The sequence below is a fragment of the Erythrolamprus reginae genome, chromosome 3 (assembly GCF_031021105.1).
Source record: "Erythrolamprus reginae isolate rEryReg1 chromosome 3, rEryReg1.hap1, whole genome shotgun sequence".
Taxonomy (NCBI): domain Eukaryota; kingdom Metazoa; phylum Chordata; class Lepidosauria; order Squamata; family Dipsadidae; genus Erythrolamprus; species Erythrolamprus reginae.
In genome coordinates, this window is record NC_091952.1 from 134,120,028 (window position 1) to 134,137,249 (window position 17,222).

At 41.8% G+C, this 17,222-nt stretch overlaps 1 protein-coding gene across 7 annotated transcripts in view; it reads right to left on the reverse strand.

Moving 5' to 3' along the window:
- RABGAP1L (RAB GTPase activating protein 1 like) overlaps positions 1-16,931 on the reverse strand; it is a 224,733-nt gene extending 207,802 nt beyond the window's left edge. The window contains exon 1 of one of the 7 annotated variants that reach the window (XM_070746727.1): positions 16,604-16,931. Coding sequence is in view for 4 of the 7 variants with exons in the window: in XM_070746728.1 (XP_070602829.1) it covers positions 1,330-1,332 (3 nt within the window). In the remaining 3 variants the exon portion in view is untranslated. Of the gene's footprint in view, positions 1-1,329; positions 1,400-11,667; positions 11,709-16,603 lie in introns of those variants that run through there. The other 6 variants (XM_070746725.1, XM_070746728.1, XM_070746729.1 and 3 more) reach the window with 6 other exon arrangements.
- Positions 16,932-17,222: the final 291 nt, after the last annotated feature.

Below are 17,222 nucleotides of genomic sequence, written 5' to 3' on the forward strand. Positions count from 1 at the left end.
AAAACTACAATATTTGAAGATAAAAGGAAAAACCAATACAAGTTCAGAAAATATCTACAATCTGCCTCTCGTATGTGATACTGAAAATGGTGTGTTACACATGTCTGGATTCTGCAGAATGCATGTAAAACCTAAGAACAAAATTAGAAAGTTTAGTAAATATGAAACATTAGAACTCTTTTTATTTATAATTTTAAATATATTGTTGTTCTTCCAAGCAGCAGTTTTAAAATTCAAACAAGCATTAATAGCTATCTGATTTATTAATAGTGATGGATTCAAAATTCAGCTACTTTACTATATTATGAATTACAAAATAGTCTACTAAATCATTCCAAGATACAAAATCTTTATAAAAATGTTTTTAAACAAATACACACTGTGGTATATCTGCAGTACAACAAATTTACTGATTATGTGGCATGTTCTTCAGCCAAACAAGCGGTTAAAGAGCATTAACTTGTGTAAATATATTTGTGGAGGAATATTAAATGTTGTTCTCCTTATAAAGCAATGAAATGTAAAAATAACTGTTATACATTTGGATTTAAACAAGCAGATGCTTAACACTTCTTTTAATTGACCTAGCTACAATGCAAGATCTGAAGCTAAAAAATAAAAAAAATCTATCTATCATCTATCTATTTATCATCTAATGAGCAAGAGTGCTATGCATGGAAAGATTACATAGAAGAAAACTGATCACATAGAATAAAGATTAAAATATTGCATTTGAAGAAAATAAAACACTCTTCCAGCAAAAGCAAAGCAAAGTGAATAATTGTCTCATGATCTGAAGAATTCCTAATCACTCAGGAAACAATGGAGTCTGGATTCTGTCAGTAAATTTCATAAGAGAATGTCAAGGTATCTGTGAGGTGAAACTTAAATAAATGTGAATAAGATAACATGAGGACTAACAATTAAATTTATAACCAAATGGTTGAAGCAAACAACATTTCATTTTCTTTTTAATGTTCTGACCTTAAACCAAGTGAAATGTTGTGGCAAAACTCAAGTAAGTAATTCATACAAGAGCATCAAAAATATCGTAAAGAGGACTGCATCAAAATCTTTCCAAACCAATGTGTAGGATTGATCAACAAATTCAGGAAACATTCAACTGAATTTATTGCTGCTGAAACAGGTACCAGTAGCTACCAAATCTAAAGCCTTTGGGAATTCCATCAGATGATGGTCACTGGCTCAATATGTTCAATGAAGATATGACATGGTGTATTATTTTGAGTGTGGTTTGCTCAATCTCTATACCTCTTATAGGATTAAGATTAGATTATGGATCTAAAGATATTAATAAGATCTTTTTACCATTATGTATGGATCTTTTACAGGTAGTCCTCAACGTAGATGCATAATTTGGACCAGAATTTCTGTTTCTAAAGAAAGAGTTGTTAAGAGAATCACACCTCATTTTAAAACTACCATTTGCCTTCATTTTAATACTATATTGAACATTTTCACTATTCTATTTTTTCCTAATGCAATTTACTTATGTTAGCTCACATATGGGATCCAGGATTTGCAAAAGGATATGTCATTTTTTAATTAGTTCCCGAGGGCTACAAGAGCATGATTTATGTGTTTAATAGACAAGCCAAGAACCAAAGAAAGTGAAGAACATCACAGAATAATGACTAGCTGACTTCTCTTTCTGATCTCCTTTCTAGATGTCTTACTTCATTACCCACTTATTATTCTTCTGAGAGCAGTCAGAGCACAAAGAGAGATCTCACTTTTACATTTACAGTTCCAAATTCTATTCTTAGACCAAATGGTTTCAGCTCCAAGGTGCCTAATAATGTCTCAGCAGACTGCTCATTCACTATCACCTTCAGCACAAGTTAGTCAGCCAGTTAGAATTTAAAAAAAACTGCTGAACTGGAAAATGGCTGCAACACTTCCATTTCCCCCAAAGCTATGCATTTCTAATTACTGTACTTAAATAGAATTGTATTTAACTGGCAGGGCAGAAATGTAATACAAATTGCTATCATCCAAAAAAACACCAGAAGAGAGGTCCAAGTAAACACCTGATAGAGAAGTGTTCCAATGAGGAGGCACCAGAAGATATCTGTGTGTTCTTGTGGGTGGGTATGGAGGGGCGCACACCATTTCACACCTTCAAGTCAGTACTGGCTCCTGGCATCTGCTTGAATAAATCTCTGCAATTTTCTTGGCAACATTTCAGAAATGGTTTGCCATGGTTTTCTTCCATAACTGTCCCAAGGTTACACACTTGGTTTTGGGACTAGATGGGACTAGAACTCATGGTTCCCCAGTTACTAGGAACCATGGTACCTTAACTGGTTATGCCAAATTGGCTTTCAAGTGCCATTATTATGCATTATGTATTCACAATGATTCATTGACTCATACAATGGCACAAAACCGTGCAAATTATGTAGAGTGTTTTTGGGAAAAGATAGACTTATGCCATTTTAAAATACAGTATTTATTTTTTCAATTACTATTATTATTGGAAAAAAATAAAATCTTATTTTGTGGAAAATTGAGACAAGTCTGATAAAGTCTTTTAGTACTTTGACAATACTTTATTAATAACTGCGTTTTCATTAGGTGATTCTTAATTATATACGGTCAAGGATATGACAGTTTATTAAAATTGCACTTGTGTTGACTTATCTGTTAATTGGGTTTCTTCTGTAATGGAGGAGGAAAACACTTGTTGCACCAGCTGAAGCTTCTATCTGGAGCCCAACTTAAAATGCATTGTAATAATCAAGAGGTGATAATTGCACGGCTGATGCAGTAAAGCTTTATCATCCAGAGAAAGGCCACAGTTGGTAATATTAATTGTGCAACGTGTGGAAAACTGGAAGTCCTAGTCCCACCTTAACTCTGAAAGCCAGCTGGGTGACTTTGGGCCAGTCATTCTCTCTCTCAGCTCAATCCCTACATGGCATAGAACCAGACTATCTCCGAGACAACCTTCTGCTGCATGAATCCCAGCGACCGGTGAGGTCCCACAGAGTTGATTTCCTTAGGGTCCCGTCGACCAAACAATGTCGGCTGGTGGGACCTAGGGGAAGAGCCTTCTCTGTGGTGGCCCAGGCCCTCTGGAATCAGCTCTCCCCGGAGATTCGCACTGCCCCCACCATTCTTGCCTTCCGAAAGAGTTTAAAAAAACATCTTTGCCGCCAGGCCTGGTGACATTAGACCTTCCCCTGTCCAATGAATGTTGTGTGATTATTGAATGAATGAAAATGAATGTTTTTAAAGTTAGAATTTTAAGAACCTTTTAGTATATTAATTGGACAAACTGTATTGTTTTGGTTCTTTTGATATATGTTGTGAGCCGCCCGGAGTCCACAGAGAGGGGTGGCATACAAGTCCAATAAATGAATGAATGAATGAATGAATGAATGCATGCATGCATGCATAAATAAATAAATAAATAAATCCATCTCACAAGATTGTTCTGGGGAAAATAAGAGGAGGAAGGTGTTTTGGGTATGTTCAACAACTTGTTATTTGTAAGAATAATAAAGGTGGGATGGAATACAAATAAATAAAATGTTATCTGGCGCTTTGTTTTGTTTTGAAGCCAACACTATCTGGGTGTACTCTTAGCCTTCTGGTAACTGTTCGCCTTAGTAGTGATTAAAGATTGAGTTTCTGCAGCTTCATTTTTAAAAAATTTCTCTCCTTCCTCAGCCAAGATTGAATCCTCATTTCCATTTCATGTTTATGGATTCCAAACACAGGAGGAAACAAGTGCCTCCTTTATTTTAAAGATTAGACACAATTTTTCATTCTCTTGATGCTTAATTTATTAAATCAAATAGTCAAAGCAATAGCACAACTTTTCGCTGTTTCCTGGCTCTCTTGGTCACTTTCCAGAGTAGAGGTCACCAACTGGTGGTCCACGAGACAATTTTGGTGGTCCAGAGTGCACGGCTGGAGGAGCTGCTCTAGGATGATGAATGGTCCAGTCTTGTGACTAGACCTCTGGAATATGGGATCAGCCAGGCAGCTCATGGTGGAGCTGGAAATCTCTGCCATAGAGAGGTACATGCAACTTGCAATCTTCCAAGTGGTGCAACGTATAAAGAGTAGCACAGCCTTCATCACCCAGAACAATAGTGCTGTTGCGACAAGGGTGGGCGGCCATTTCTCTCCACCGCTGCTGTTGGCACCTCCATGACCTTGCGCAGCATAGCCACAACTGGATTGGGCAAGTGTCTTGGGGTGGAGAGCAGGTCATGTATCTCCTCGAGCAACCGAGGTGTGTCCAACAACAAAAAAGCCAAAGAAGTACCCCCAAGACCCAGAGAAAGCCAGAGAATCAGAATGAGAGAAAGAGAGAAATGAGAGTAAGAAAGAGACAGAGAGAGAGATGAGAGTGAGAGACAGAGAGAGAGAGACAGAAAGAGAGATGCTTCCCATAGAAAAAAAAGCACTGGGAGCCACAAAACCTGGGTAGGCATGACTATTTGGGGGTTGTCATGTAACTGGGTAGGAGTGAGTGACAGCGAGTTGGCCACATCCACTCAGCTTTTGTGGCTCCCGGTGTTTTGCTTTCTGTGTGAAACAGATCCAAATGGGTCTTTGAGTGCCTAAGGTTACAGAAGCAGGCAGCCAAGCTAAGTGCCTGTAGGACCCCATCCCATCACTGGGAGTCTGGGGGGAATCATGTAGCTGCGTGGGAATGAGTGACATCAAGTTGGCCATGCCCACCCAGATTTTGTGGCTCCTGGTACAGTATTTTGTTTGAATGGCTGTTTGAATGTCTAAGGTTGCAGAAACAGGTGTCTGAAGGAGCCAATCCTGTCACTGGTAGTCCAGGCACTTCAGCAATCGGTGCACTGAATTCATATTAGTGGTCCGCAGGATTTGAAATTATGAATTTAGTGGTCCCTGAGGTCCAAAAGGTTGGTGACCCCTGTTCCAGAACTTCCCTCAAGAGTTGACTGTTTTTTTAAAAGGCTAGCATGTTGCTGAGTGTTCTTCCAAGTGATTTGGAAAATTTCCCACATATCACAAAATATGGTGAGGATTCATTCTACCACCACTCCCACCATCGAGCTCAGACTCCCATGACACTGTGGGGTGGGAAGAGAGATCACTCGATTCAAAATTGAGCTACTGGCATCAAGGCACTTATGTCAGTCATCAGTTATATGCTTCATCTCAGCATTCTATACTTCCTCATCCGTGACCTTCCCCCACCCACCCCACCCCATGGCATTGCTCCTGAGTCTTTTTCAGAACACTAAATGTCACTACAGCATATGGGAAAGAATCATCTTATGAAAACATTATATCTGAATATCTGCAATAACAAAAAGAGATGCAAATTGCTGCATTTTCTGCTACCTCAAAGACATATTTGCTTTTGAAAGAGTAGAAAAATGAAATCAATAGATTTTCAAACAAAAGTGTAACTTCGTATGGTCCCAATATAAAAAGCTTGATACATATTTAAATACTAAATTTTAGAACATTGCCAGTGTTGATTGTCCCAAACATGAAAAATAAATCATATTAATTATGCACATTTAATTATCCTAATTAAATAAACACAATTTAAAAACCAGACTAGATTCCTGCTGACTAATTTATATAGGCAAATCCCATCAACCTAGTATCTCCATTAATAAGTTATAGTTAAGAGTTGTGAAAAATGTACTTTAAATTATTCCTGTATAGTTGTTTTAAAATAATCCATTGTAAGACTCATCTTAATGTTTCAAATATTCTGAATGTTTAGAATTTGGAACGCCTAAAGCAGTAATGGCAAAGCTATGGCACAGGTCATATGGATCAACCTACGGATGGATCTAGAGCTCTATTATTGGCTATAGAGGCCTTCAGGAAAGCCTTGTCAGCTGCAGAAGAAATAGACCAAGGTGTGCGAAGCCTGATTGCAACTATCTAAAGATAAGCAGTAGGGCAGCTTCACTTCCGTTTCATTTCTGAACTTCCGGTCGGCCCGTTGGGCCATTTTTTGACATCCACAGGCTTCAGGAGGATTTCCCCACACTTTTCAGGAGCGAAAAATAGCCCAATGGGCCTACTGGAAGACCGGAGGCTTCAGTGAAGCCTGTACACATGTGTGGGGGGGAGGGGGCAGCGGGAGGCTGTGTGCATGCATGGAGGGAGCAGCGCAGGGGTTGTGCGCATGCATGAGAGGGAAGGCATTGCATTATGGATATGGGCACACACATGCGTACTACCACACCCACACATCCTTTTGGCACCCAAGCCAAAAAAGGTTTGCTATCACTGGCCTAAAGCTTCCTAAAAACCTGAAGGAACATGCTTTATATTTGAAATAGTGGTTTCACAGTCAGAATATTTCAAACCAAAATATTTAGCATCCCTCACTTGAAGATTTTTTCAAGAATATTCCATTAGCCTCTGATCTTAGCCATTCAACATATCCCTTTTTTCTGTATTTCAACTTCATTAAGTATTGTACCTATTTTTCTAAATCATCATCCATGGACATCAATTAGGTAGAATATGTAACTTTGTATTTGCTGATCACTATCTCAAGGGCCTCTCAGCCATTGGGCCCAGGACTGACTGGGATGGACTTTGAATTTAAAATTTCATAATGGACTACTTTTCCCACTCTCTGTTCGTCTGTTACCACTGGGAAGGCCATTAACAATACAATGTCCTTCCTTGGTATTGCACTTAGCACCTCTTGCAATTTGCTAAATGATTTATCAATGTCTTATGCTAACAGTGATGTTCACTTTATATCCACTAGCTATAATGGCATGATCTTGTTATTTATTGAGATATAACAACTACAGTGATCCCCCGGTTATTGCGTTCCCGACCATTGCGAACAGGCTAATTTGCGATTTTTGAACCCGGAAGTCAAAACACCATCTGCGCATGTGTGCCCTTTTTTTCTATGGGTACGTATGCGTAGATGGCGCCGGGCAGATCAGCTGCTGGGCAGCTTCCCTAGGTCTTCCCCCTCTTGGCGGGCATCAGCGAGGAGTTTCCCCACCGCCCACGCAAACTCCTCGCTGCTGCCGCTTCGCTCGGGCCGCTTCCCAGCTGAGTACTCAGCTGGGAAGCAGCCCGAGCGAACGGCTTGTCCGCAGCCTGCCTGCCCGCGCGCCCACGGCTTGCGCGCCCTTCTCCCGCCCACGCCGTTCGCTCGGGCCGCTTCCCAGCTGAGTACTCAGCTGGGAAGCGGCCCGAGCGAACGGCTTGTCCGCAGCCTGCCTGCCCGCGCGCCCGCGGCTCGCGCGCCCTTCTCCCGCCTACGCCGTTCGCTCGGGCCGCTTCCCAGCTGAGTACTCAGCTGGGAAGCGGCCCGAGCGAATGGCTTGTCCGCAGCCTGCCGGCTCGCGCGCCCTTCTCCCGCCCACGCCGTTCGCTCGGGCCGCTTCCCAGCTGAGTACTCAGCTGGGAAGCGGCCCGAGCGAACGGCTTGTCCGCAGCCTGCCCACGCCATTCGCTCCCCCTCTTGCTGGCGGGAGGGCGAGAAGCCCTCCCCAGCACCCGCTCGCCCGCCTTTCACCGCTCGCCCGCCCTTCGCCCGGCCACCCGCCGTTCGCTCGCTGCTCACCCGGGTTCGGGGGGGGTGCTGGCAAGCCGCCCATGCCGGCGGCGATGTTTTAAAACAGCTGCGCAGCTTTCCAATGAGTCCCGAAGACAAACGCGGAAGTTTGACGTTTGTCTTCGGGACTCATTGGAAAGCCGCGCGGCTGTTTTAAAACGTCGCCGCCAGCATGGGCGGCTTCCTAGCAGCCCCCCAAACCCGGGTTGGGGGTCCGGGGGGTGCTGGCAAGCCCCCCATGCCGGCGGCGACGTTTTAAAACAGCCGCGCGGCCCCCAATCTTCGGCTCCTCACTAGCGCTGCGGAAGTAAAAACACCATCTGCGCATGCGCAGATGGTGTTTTTACTTCCGCAGCGCTACTTCTCTAAAACCTGCTCGTTGCGGGGGGTCCTGGAACGGAACCCTCGCAATGATCGGGGGATCACTGTATTTCTATTTTTGTATGTGTGTGGCCTCATATTAAACTGTGCAATTATCTGAACTGAAATGTTCCATTAAACCCTAAGCTCATCTATTCCTAAAATATGCAATTATTGTTTTTTTAACTTTCTATTCTGACAATTTCACATCATCTTTGGCCCATCATATTTTCATTTCTCTGTTCCTTGTGAAGCAGACTGGTTCATGTGTGTAAAGTCATTCTGTGAAGCTTCAGCTGGCAAGACAGTACTGGAAAAACACCTGGTAACTTATTTTTACTATAGAAAATTGTAAGCCATAATGAAAGAATGTTAGCAACTAGAGTTCCAACCACAAATCCTATTTATAGACGGAAATCAAACACTTCAGTGCCTTTTCTTGTGCCTTTCCTACATAATGAACAATTTTAGAGAAAACGAAGACTCTCTTTCTGCATGATGAATAAAATATAAAGTGTGCTGCTTAGCTATCATGTTGTTCGTTGTGAGAATTTTCAAAAATTGTTAGGCCAAAATGATAGAAATATAATGTGAATTGTTGGCATTCACCACTAAAATAAGAAAACATCAGTTGAGAAGTACATGCAGCTTGCTGACGTTCAAAGTATAAGAAAAAGTATCCCATACTTATTAAAGATTAGCTTTGTGTTATTTCTTTCTATTCTGATCAAATCTGAAAGCAAGCCACAATGAAGCAATAATAATAATAATAATAATAATAATAATAATAATAATAATAATAATAATTTATTAAATTTGTATGCCGCCCCTCTCCGAAGACTCGGGGTGGCTCACAACAATAATAAAAAACAATATTACAGTGGAACAAATCTAATATTAAAAGAGAAAAGATATATAAAACCCCATCATTTAAAACCATACAACACATACATACCAAACATAAAATATAAAAGCCTGGGGGAGGTGTCTCAGTTCCCCCATGCCTGGCGATATAGGTGGGTCTTGAGTAATTTGCGAAACACAAGGAGGGTGGGAGCCGTTCTAATATCTGGGGGGAGTTGATTCCAGAGGGCCGGGGCCGCCACAGAGAAGGCTCTTCCCCTGGGGCCCGCCAAACAACATTGTTTAGTCGACGGGACCCGGAGAAGGCCAACTCTGTGGGACCTTATCGGCTGCTGGGATTCGTGTGGTAGAAGGTGGTTCCGGAGGTATTCTGGTCCAATGCCATATAGGGCTTTAAAGGTCATTACCAACACTTTGATTTGTGACCGGAAACTGATCGGCAGCCAGTACAGGCCACGGAGTGTTGTAGAAACGTGGGCAAATCTGGGAAGCCCCACGATAGCTCTCGTGGCCATATTCTGCAGGATCTGAAGTTTCCGAACACTTTTCAAAGGTAGCCCCATGTAGAGAGCGTTGCAGTAATCGAACCTCGAGGTGATGAAGGCATGAGCGACTGTGAGCAATGACTCCTGGTCCAAGTAGGGCCACAACTGGTGCACCAGGCGAACCTGGGCAAACGCCCTCCTCGCCACAGCAGAAAGATGGTGTTCCAATGTTAGCTGTGGATCGAGGAGGACGCCCAAGTTGCGAACCCTCTCTGAGGGGGTCAATAATTCCCCCCCCCAGAGTAATGGACAGACAGATGGAATTGTCCTTGGGAGGCAAAACCCACAGCCACTCCGTCTTGTCAGGGTTGAGTTTGAGCTTGTTGACACCCATCCAGACCCCAACAGCCTCCAGGCACCGGCACATCACTTCCGCTGCTTCGTTGACTGGACATGGGGTGGAGATGTATAACTGGGTATCATCGGCATACTGATGATACCTCACCCATGCCCTTGGATGATCTCACCCAGCGGTTTCATGTAGATATTAAATAGCAGGGGGGAGAGGACCGATCCCTGAGGCACACCACAAGGGAGAGACCTAGAGGTCGACCTCTGACCCCCCACTAACACCGACTGTGACCGACCGGAGAGGTAGAAGGAGAACCACTGGAGAACAGTGCCTCCCACTCCCAACCACTCCAGCCGGTGCAGAAGGAAACCATGGTCGATGGTATCGAAAGCCACTGAGAGGTCAAGAAGCACCAGGACACAGGACAAGCCCCTGTCCCGGGCCTGCCAGAGATCATCCATCAATGCGACCAAAGCAGTTTCCGTGCTGTAGCCGGGCCTGAATCCAGACTGCTGAGGACCTAGATAATCGGCTTCTTCCAAGAACCACTGGAGTTGGAGTGCCACAATCTTCTCAACAACCTTCCCCATAAAGGAAAGGTTGGAGACTGGACGGTAGTTATTAAGCACGGCTGGGTCTGGGGAAGGCTTCTTGAGGAGGGGACGCACAAATGCCTCCTTATGACAAAGGCAATGCTTCTATGCCCCTTAGTCTAAAGCCATTACTCAATTGCTCCGAGAGGAATACCATGTCTGGTGTGTGCGTCCCCCTCGTGCGGAACCGCCGAGTGACAATAAGTCCGGGGACCTCCACCGCCAACCCGGCCACCTCCTCGAGCAGCACAGGCAGAGCACAGACAGAGCTGTTGACACACAGCTGGGAGGCAGGTACGTGAGTAACAAGCCCACCTGAACCCCTAAGTCCAACTTCACAAGGAGGGACTCACAACCCGCAATCTCAGGGGCAACAAGTCTATGCAGGCAAAGGTTCTCCTTGGCTACAATAGCCACTCCTCCCCCCCTTCCCTGGGGTCAAGGCTGATGCCATACCTGAAACCCGACTGGGCATATTTCCGAGAGAGGAACTCCTCCCTCTGGGCCCAGCTAGGTCTCAGTCACACATGCCAGATCGGCCTCCTCAACCAGGATCAAATCCCAGATGAGGAGAGCTTTGTTTACGACTGATCTGGCATTGAGCAGCAGCAGCAGCTTGAGCCCAGGGCCTGGATTACACTTGTCACCAGTACCCCGGGTTGAGCTCACGGGACCGGAACAAGGGATTGCTTTTAAGCAGCAATCACTTCTTCCTCCAGAATGGCTAGCCCCGTGACTCCCGCCATATCTACCTCTCCCCAGCAAGACCGGGATATTCTGGCCCTCCACCACCCCAGAGATAGATGCCCCCTTCCCTCCTGCCTCTCCATCGTCAGGTAGGCTAAATTCAACATTCATACTATTCCCATTATTCATATAAATATCATCCCATCCACCCCATTCATTAATTTCATACAAATCAGCCCTCCCACCCCAATCTTCCAACCTTGACTTCCACCCCCCCATTCATTCAACTCATATATATCATTCCCACTATTCCACCCACCCCATTCATCCATCCTTTAAAAATCCCCACAATAAATTAGTTTAAAAAGGATTAAGCAATATTTTGGTGGGCTGGTAAATATGTAGTTATCTTCTGGTAAATTGGTAGGACTTATGCTTACTTTTGGGGATCCATAATTCATATTCTATAAAGAAAGTAGGGGAGATTGTAAATTTCGAGATTGGTCTGTTCCTTCAAATATTCAGAATAAAATAATGGCTGCTAATTGGACAGATTTACCTCCATTTTTCAACTCTAGACCCACCACCCTACCCTTCCACAATCTTAATTCCTATTCCTACACCTTTTCTTTCCATCATACACAACCTTCAATTCCTTCCCTACGTTTGTTCCATTTCTCAAATAAAGTACCATATTTTTCAGAGTATAAGATGCACCATCGTTTTTGGGGAGCAAAATAGAGAAAAGAATCTGCTTACCAAATATTCATCTGGCTAGCATCCTTAGCCTGGTCAGCTTCAGCACATTATTTTATCTCCGGTTAGGGCTTTAAAAAAACCTTATTCAGAGAGAGTAACAATGAAAGAGCCTGCAAGTCAGTAAGAGTTGGGAACATTGTTAGCACCTGGTGAGGGCTTCGTGGGGAAAATAAAACTACATTCAGAGTATAAGACACACCTGAATTTTCAGTCTCTTTTAGGGAAGAAAAAGGTGCGTCTTATACTCCAAAAAGTACAGTATATAGAAGAAATAATGGTATATTTTGAAAAGCTCTTATAGTAATTTCTATGCTTTTCAGACATATTATATTCTGAAGTAGAAATTCACATATTGTACTATTTTTCATAATTCTGGAATCATAGGAAAATAATCACATAAAAATGTAAGGCTAATAAAAATGAAAAGCTGTAAGAATTTTTTCTTTCTAAGCAGCAGAGAAATTGGTTCAGGAAAAATGTTAATTTTGCAATAGTTGAAGGTTGCTTTATCTGACTCTAGTTTATGTATGTTTACTCAGAATGTGTTTAGTTTAAAAAGTATAATACTCAGCAAAACGTGCACAAACTTTAGACTACTACTTATGCCATAATCTTTGAATATCAATTTTAAGAGCTTGATACTTTGTGATCTTCTCCGCACTTTTTTATTTTCCATTTTACTGTCCCCTAGTATTGTCACATAATTATCCATACTTTCCTCTTTTCAACCATAGTTATACCTGGTGCATTATGAGCCAATATTTATCAGTCTATATTCAGAAATACCACAATATTTAAACCTACTAATTTTCGGCTATCTTTTCAAAAATATGTGATATTTTTACAAATGTTCTAGTGAATCATTTTGGTGACTGTATTATGTCATTATTTATATAACCAATCTGTTATCTTTTTGCACCAGTTGAGTATATAAACCATTTTTTCTGCTTCTTCTTATATTCTAACATTTATATATAATTTAAGGTGATGAACATAATTATTATTATGGGATAATTACAAGTATTTCTTTCCAATAATAAAATGTATCACTGTTCAGGATTTTAGAGCATTAAGGTATTTTCCTCTATGCTAAAATATCTCTAATAGACTCTCAACAACAGAGGTGTTTGATTTTTTAAAAAATATTTAAAATCAATTCAGATATTTTTATTTTCCCATTGAAACTGATCTGTTTTGATAATCTGTTATGAATTATTAGAGAATTAGAAATCAGTGAAGTAACAACATGAAATGTTTTTAAAATAAATTTTAGGTCTTATGCAATATTTTAAAAGCCGTAAATGTGGAGAGTGATTGCTATTACAAATGGCAAAGGTTATTCTAAGAAATAGGCTGCTACAGATTAGAAACAACACAGTACACACTGAACTTTAAACTATCATAGGACATGCCATGTCTTATTCTTGATCCACGTCACCAGTAATAAATTGTTATATATTATGAACTACAAACCTGCTACATATTTTAAACCTTATTTATAAATGTTAGTAGTGGTACATTTGTTTAAAGTTAACATTAAAAATTAACTTCAAACACTGACAGCATGCCCCATTTCAGTATGTACCAAATGAAGTTGAACACTTCGGGCAGAAGATATAAATGTATATATTACACTGAATGAACATTTGAGACAGTCAGTTCAATGCTACCTATCCTCATATGGTTCTTGAAGGTCTTAAATGGAATATTTCCAGGCCTAAAATTAGAAATCATTTACTACAAGAATCAAGGAAAAGCATGAATCTTCCATTTGAAGCATGCATTCTAATGTTCAACACGCACATTCAATTAAGGCTTTATTAGCATTTAAGCATTCCATTACATTCAAATACAAGATACTTTATTTGTAGTGGGAAAACTGCTCCAGTATATTTTCAAATTCATAACACAGAGAGATTTGCACTACAGTATAATTATTTATTTTTATCAGTTCAACAAGATGTTTAAATATAGCCTTCTATAATGTGGCAGCTTTAAATGTGTTAGGAATGTAACTCCATGAAATTCTAGTTAGATTAGAAAACTTGCTTCAATAAATGTTCTTCAGAACCAAATCATTAGGGATGTAGGTTCCTATTAAATTATTAGATTTTTGTATATAGACACACACACTTAACTTAAGGGAATGAATGTACTTAATATTATTGTGTATTTTCCCCACCACAATCTTGTGAGGTGGGCTGGGAGGGTTCAGAATCACTGGGCTAGCTTTCATGCCTAAGGGAAGCCTAGTATTCTATCTCCTGGTTTCTAGGCCAGTCTCTTAACCACTACACCAAACTGGCTATCTCTTCATCATAAAATATCTACAGTATGAATACGTCTATAGATTCATTTTTCAAATGCCTGCTTCAAATATATTTCTTAGGATTATTTTCATGACATATATATTTTATCACAATAAGAGATTATTTTGCTGAGTTCACATGTATGTTAGCCAATTATGGTTTACTTTATTATGGAAACTCAGGCAATTAGGTTAATTCGATAAATCAACGTGTAACCTGTGAAATGAGTCTTTATAAAAATCTTGACCAATTCTATAGCATGTTAATAAGAGTTGCCAATAGAATAGAACAGAACAGAACAGAATTCTTTATTGGCCAAGTGTGACTAGACACGCAAGGAATTTGTTATTGGTGCATATGTTCTCAGTGAACATAAAAAAAGATATATTTGTCAAGAATCATGAGATACAATGATTGTCATAGGGTACAAATAAACTATCAGGAAACAATCAATATTAATATAAATTGTAAGGATACAAGCAACAAGTTACAGCCATACAGTCATAAGTGGGAGGAGATGGATGATAGAAACTATGAGAAGACTACGTAATAGTAATAGTAATGCAGCCTTAGTTAATAGTTTGACAGTGGTGACGGAATTATTTGTTTAGCAGAGTGATGGTGTTCGGGGGGAAACTGTTCTTGCGTCCAGTTGTCTTAGTGTGCAGTGCTCTATAGCGATGTTTTCAGGGTAGGAGTTGAAACAATTTATGTCCAGGATACGGGGGTCCGCCAAAATTTTTACCACCCTCTTTTTGAGTTGTGCAATGGAAGGCAAGTTGGCAGAAATTGTTTTTTCTGCAGTGCTGATTATCCTTTGAAGTCTGTGCCTGTCTTTTTGGGTTGCAGAACCAAACCAGTTATAGAGGTGCAGATGACAGAATATTGAGTCTGTCATCTGCACCTATATAATAGTCTGGTTCGGTCCTGCAACCCAACAAGAGACACAGATTGCAGAGGATAATTAGGACTACAGGGGGGAGAAAACAATTATTTAAATGCAATTATACAAATATAGGTGACAACTGTTTATTCATATTTTAAAATATATTAATTCACAGAACGCAGTCCACTCTGAAATACTGGCAAAATCCTGCTATTGGAGTCCGACTTTCCTATCATAATTTCAAGGCTAACATGCATGTAAATTTCAGTCAAAGCAAAATTAACTTCTCATATATTTTAGATCATTTAGATCCAGTTTATATTTGTTTATGTTCACTTCTCTCCCTGTAAATGAAGTTTTACACAGTTCAACTAAGTATACCCAAGATTTGTTAGAACTTTATCAATATAAAGTTCTAACTTCCACCTTTGGAGCCTTACAATGAATTGCAATATAATATCTAAAGGAAATCTATTTCTCTACCAGAAGCATTTTCTTTCTTTCTTCTTTTAAAAAAAAAAAACCCACGGCTTTTTGCATGGGAAAAGGCCTGAACCACATCCTTCCTCTCATCACGCATTTCCTATGTCATTGGAGAGCACCGCTCAACTTCACCTTAAGAAGGCTGCGATTCTTGCCCTGCCATAAATGATCCAAGTATTGCCCACAAGATCATATGCTGCAACGTCCTGCCTGTCAAAGACTACTTCAGCTTCAACCACAACAACACAAGAGCCCACAACAGATACAAGCTTAATATTAACTGCTCCAAACTTGACTGTAAAAAATATGACTTTAGTAATCGAGTTGTCGAAGTGTGGAATTCACTACCGGACTCTGTAGTATCATCCCCTAACCCCCAACACTTTACCCTTAGACTATCCATGGTTGACCTCACCAAGTTCCTAAGAGGTCAGTAAGGGGCGTACATAAGTGCACCAGAGTACCTACTGTCCCCTCCTATTGTCTCTCCTATATCTCCTATATCTTCTCTTCTATCCCTACATCTTTTCCTGCTATTCTCTCATACTTATATTTTACTCCTTTATTTTCTCCTCCATTTCCCCTTTAATACATTCTACGTGATTATATCCTCTATAACAGTGTTTCCCAATCATGGCAACTTCAAGATATCTGGACTTCAGCTTCAGCATTTGCTGGCTGGGGAATTCTGGTTGTTGAAGTCCAAATATCTTCAAGTTGTCAAGGTTGGGAAACACTGCTCTATAACCCTCATTGTGTATTATTGTGTATTGGACAAAACAAACAAATATATAAAAATAAATAATAAATAAATAAATAAAATGCCTCCCTCCTCACGGCTCCCCATCCACCGCGTTCTGGAGCGGACTCGCTAAGCCGCAAGAAAAGACATCACCGGCAGCATCCTAGCCAAGTTCTCGTTTCTCGTTTCTAGGAAATATACGCCACGAGCTTAAAGCAGCCCCCCAAAAGTTGATTTCGGCAGCCCACGCACTTTGAGCCGCGTAAGGTGGCCACCCTTCAGCTTGATGGGACAGCAGTTTAATTACAACAGTGTTTTCCAACCTTGGCAACTTGAAGATATTTAGACTTTAACTCCCAGAATTCTGGAAGTTGAAGTCCAAATTGCCAAGGTTGAGAAACACTGATTTACAAGGCCAAAGAAATTTCAAGACGGGGCTCCTATGCACCTGGACCTCCTTTCTCTTGCATTCTCGCAATGTGCTCGCCCGCGGGTCCAACTTCAGGTCTTACTCACTCATACAACGCTCCTTTTCTCTCTTGAGCACGCCACCTCCACTTGGCACGCCGGCCAAGACAGCGCCCCCGGCGGGAGAGGGAGCCTCGCCTCCGACGCCCCTCACCCAGAGCTCGCTCGCTGCCTCGGGAGGGTGTCGCTGCTGCTGCTTGTTGTCGTCGTGGAGGGAAAAGAGGAGGCGCGCCTCTTCCGCTCCTCTCGCCCGGCTGAAGGCGGCGGTGACGAGGGAGATTCCGCGGAGGGGTTGCAGGGAGGAGAACTGAACCGCGGAGCAAAGCCGGCAGGGAGGAACCGCCCCAGCCTACATCACGACAACTGCGCAGGCGCCTCAGGGCCGGTACGAAGTCGCCCTCGACTATCCAGGGTTGACTGACAAGGTGGGACGGTAGCAGTTGGGACGGCCTGCAGAATTGAGCCCCGAAAGTTAACCGAGGGACGGCATCCCTCCTCATTAGCCTTTCTTCCGCCTCCCCTTCTTCGACACGACTCGGTTGGTTAAGCCTCTGCCTCGTTCCCGCGTGGACCCGGGAGCTAAAAGTTCAGAGTACAATATTGTTCTGAGTTTTTGTTCCTTCAAACACTCAGCATCTTCAAGTTGACTGAAGTAAAACCAACTAAA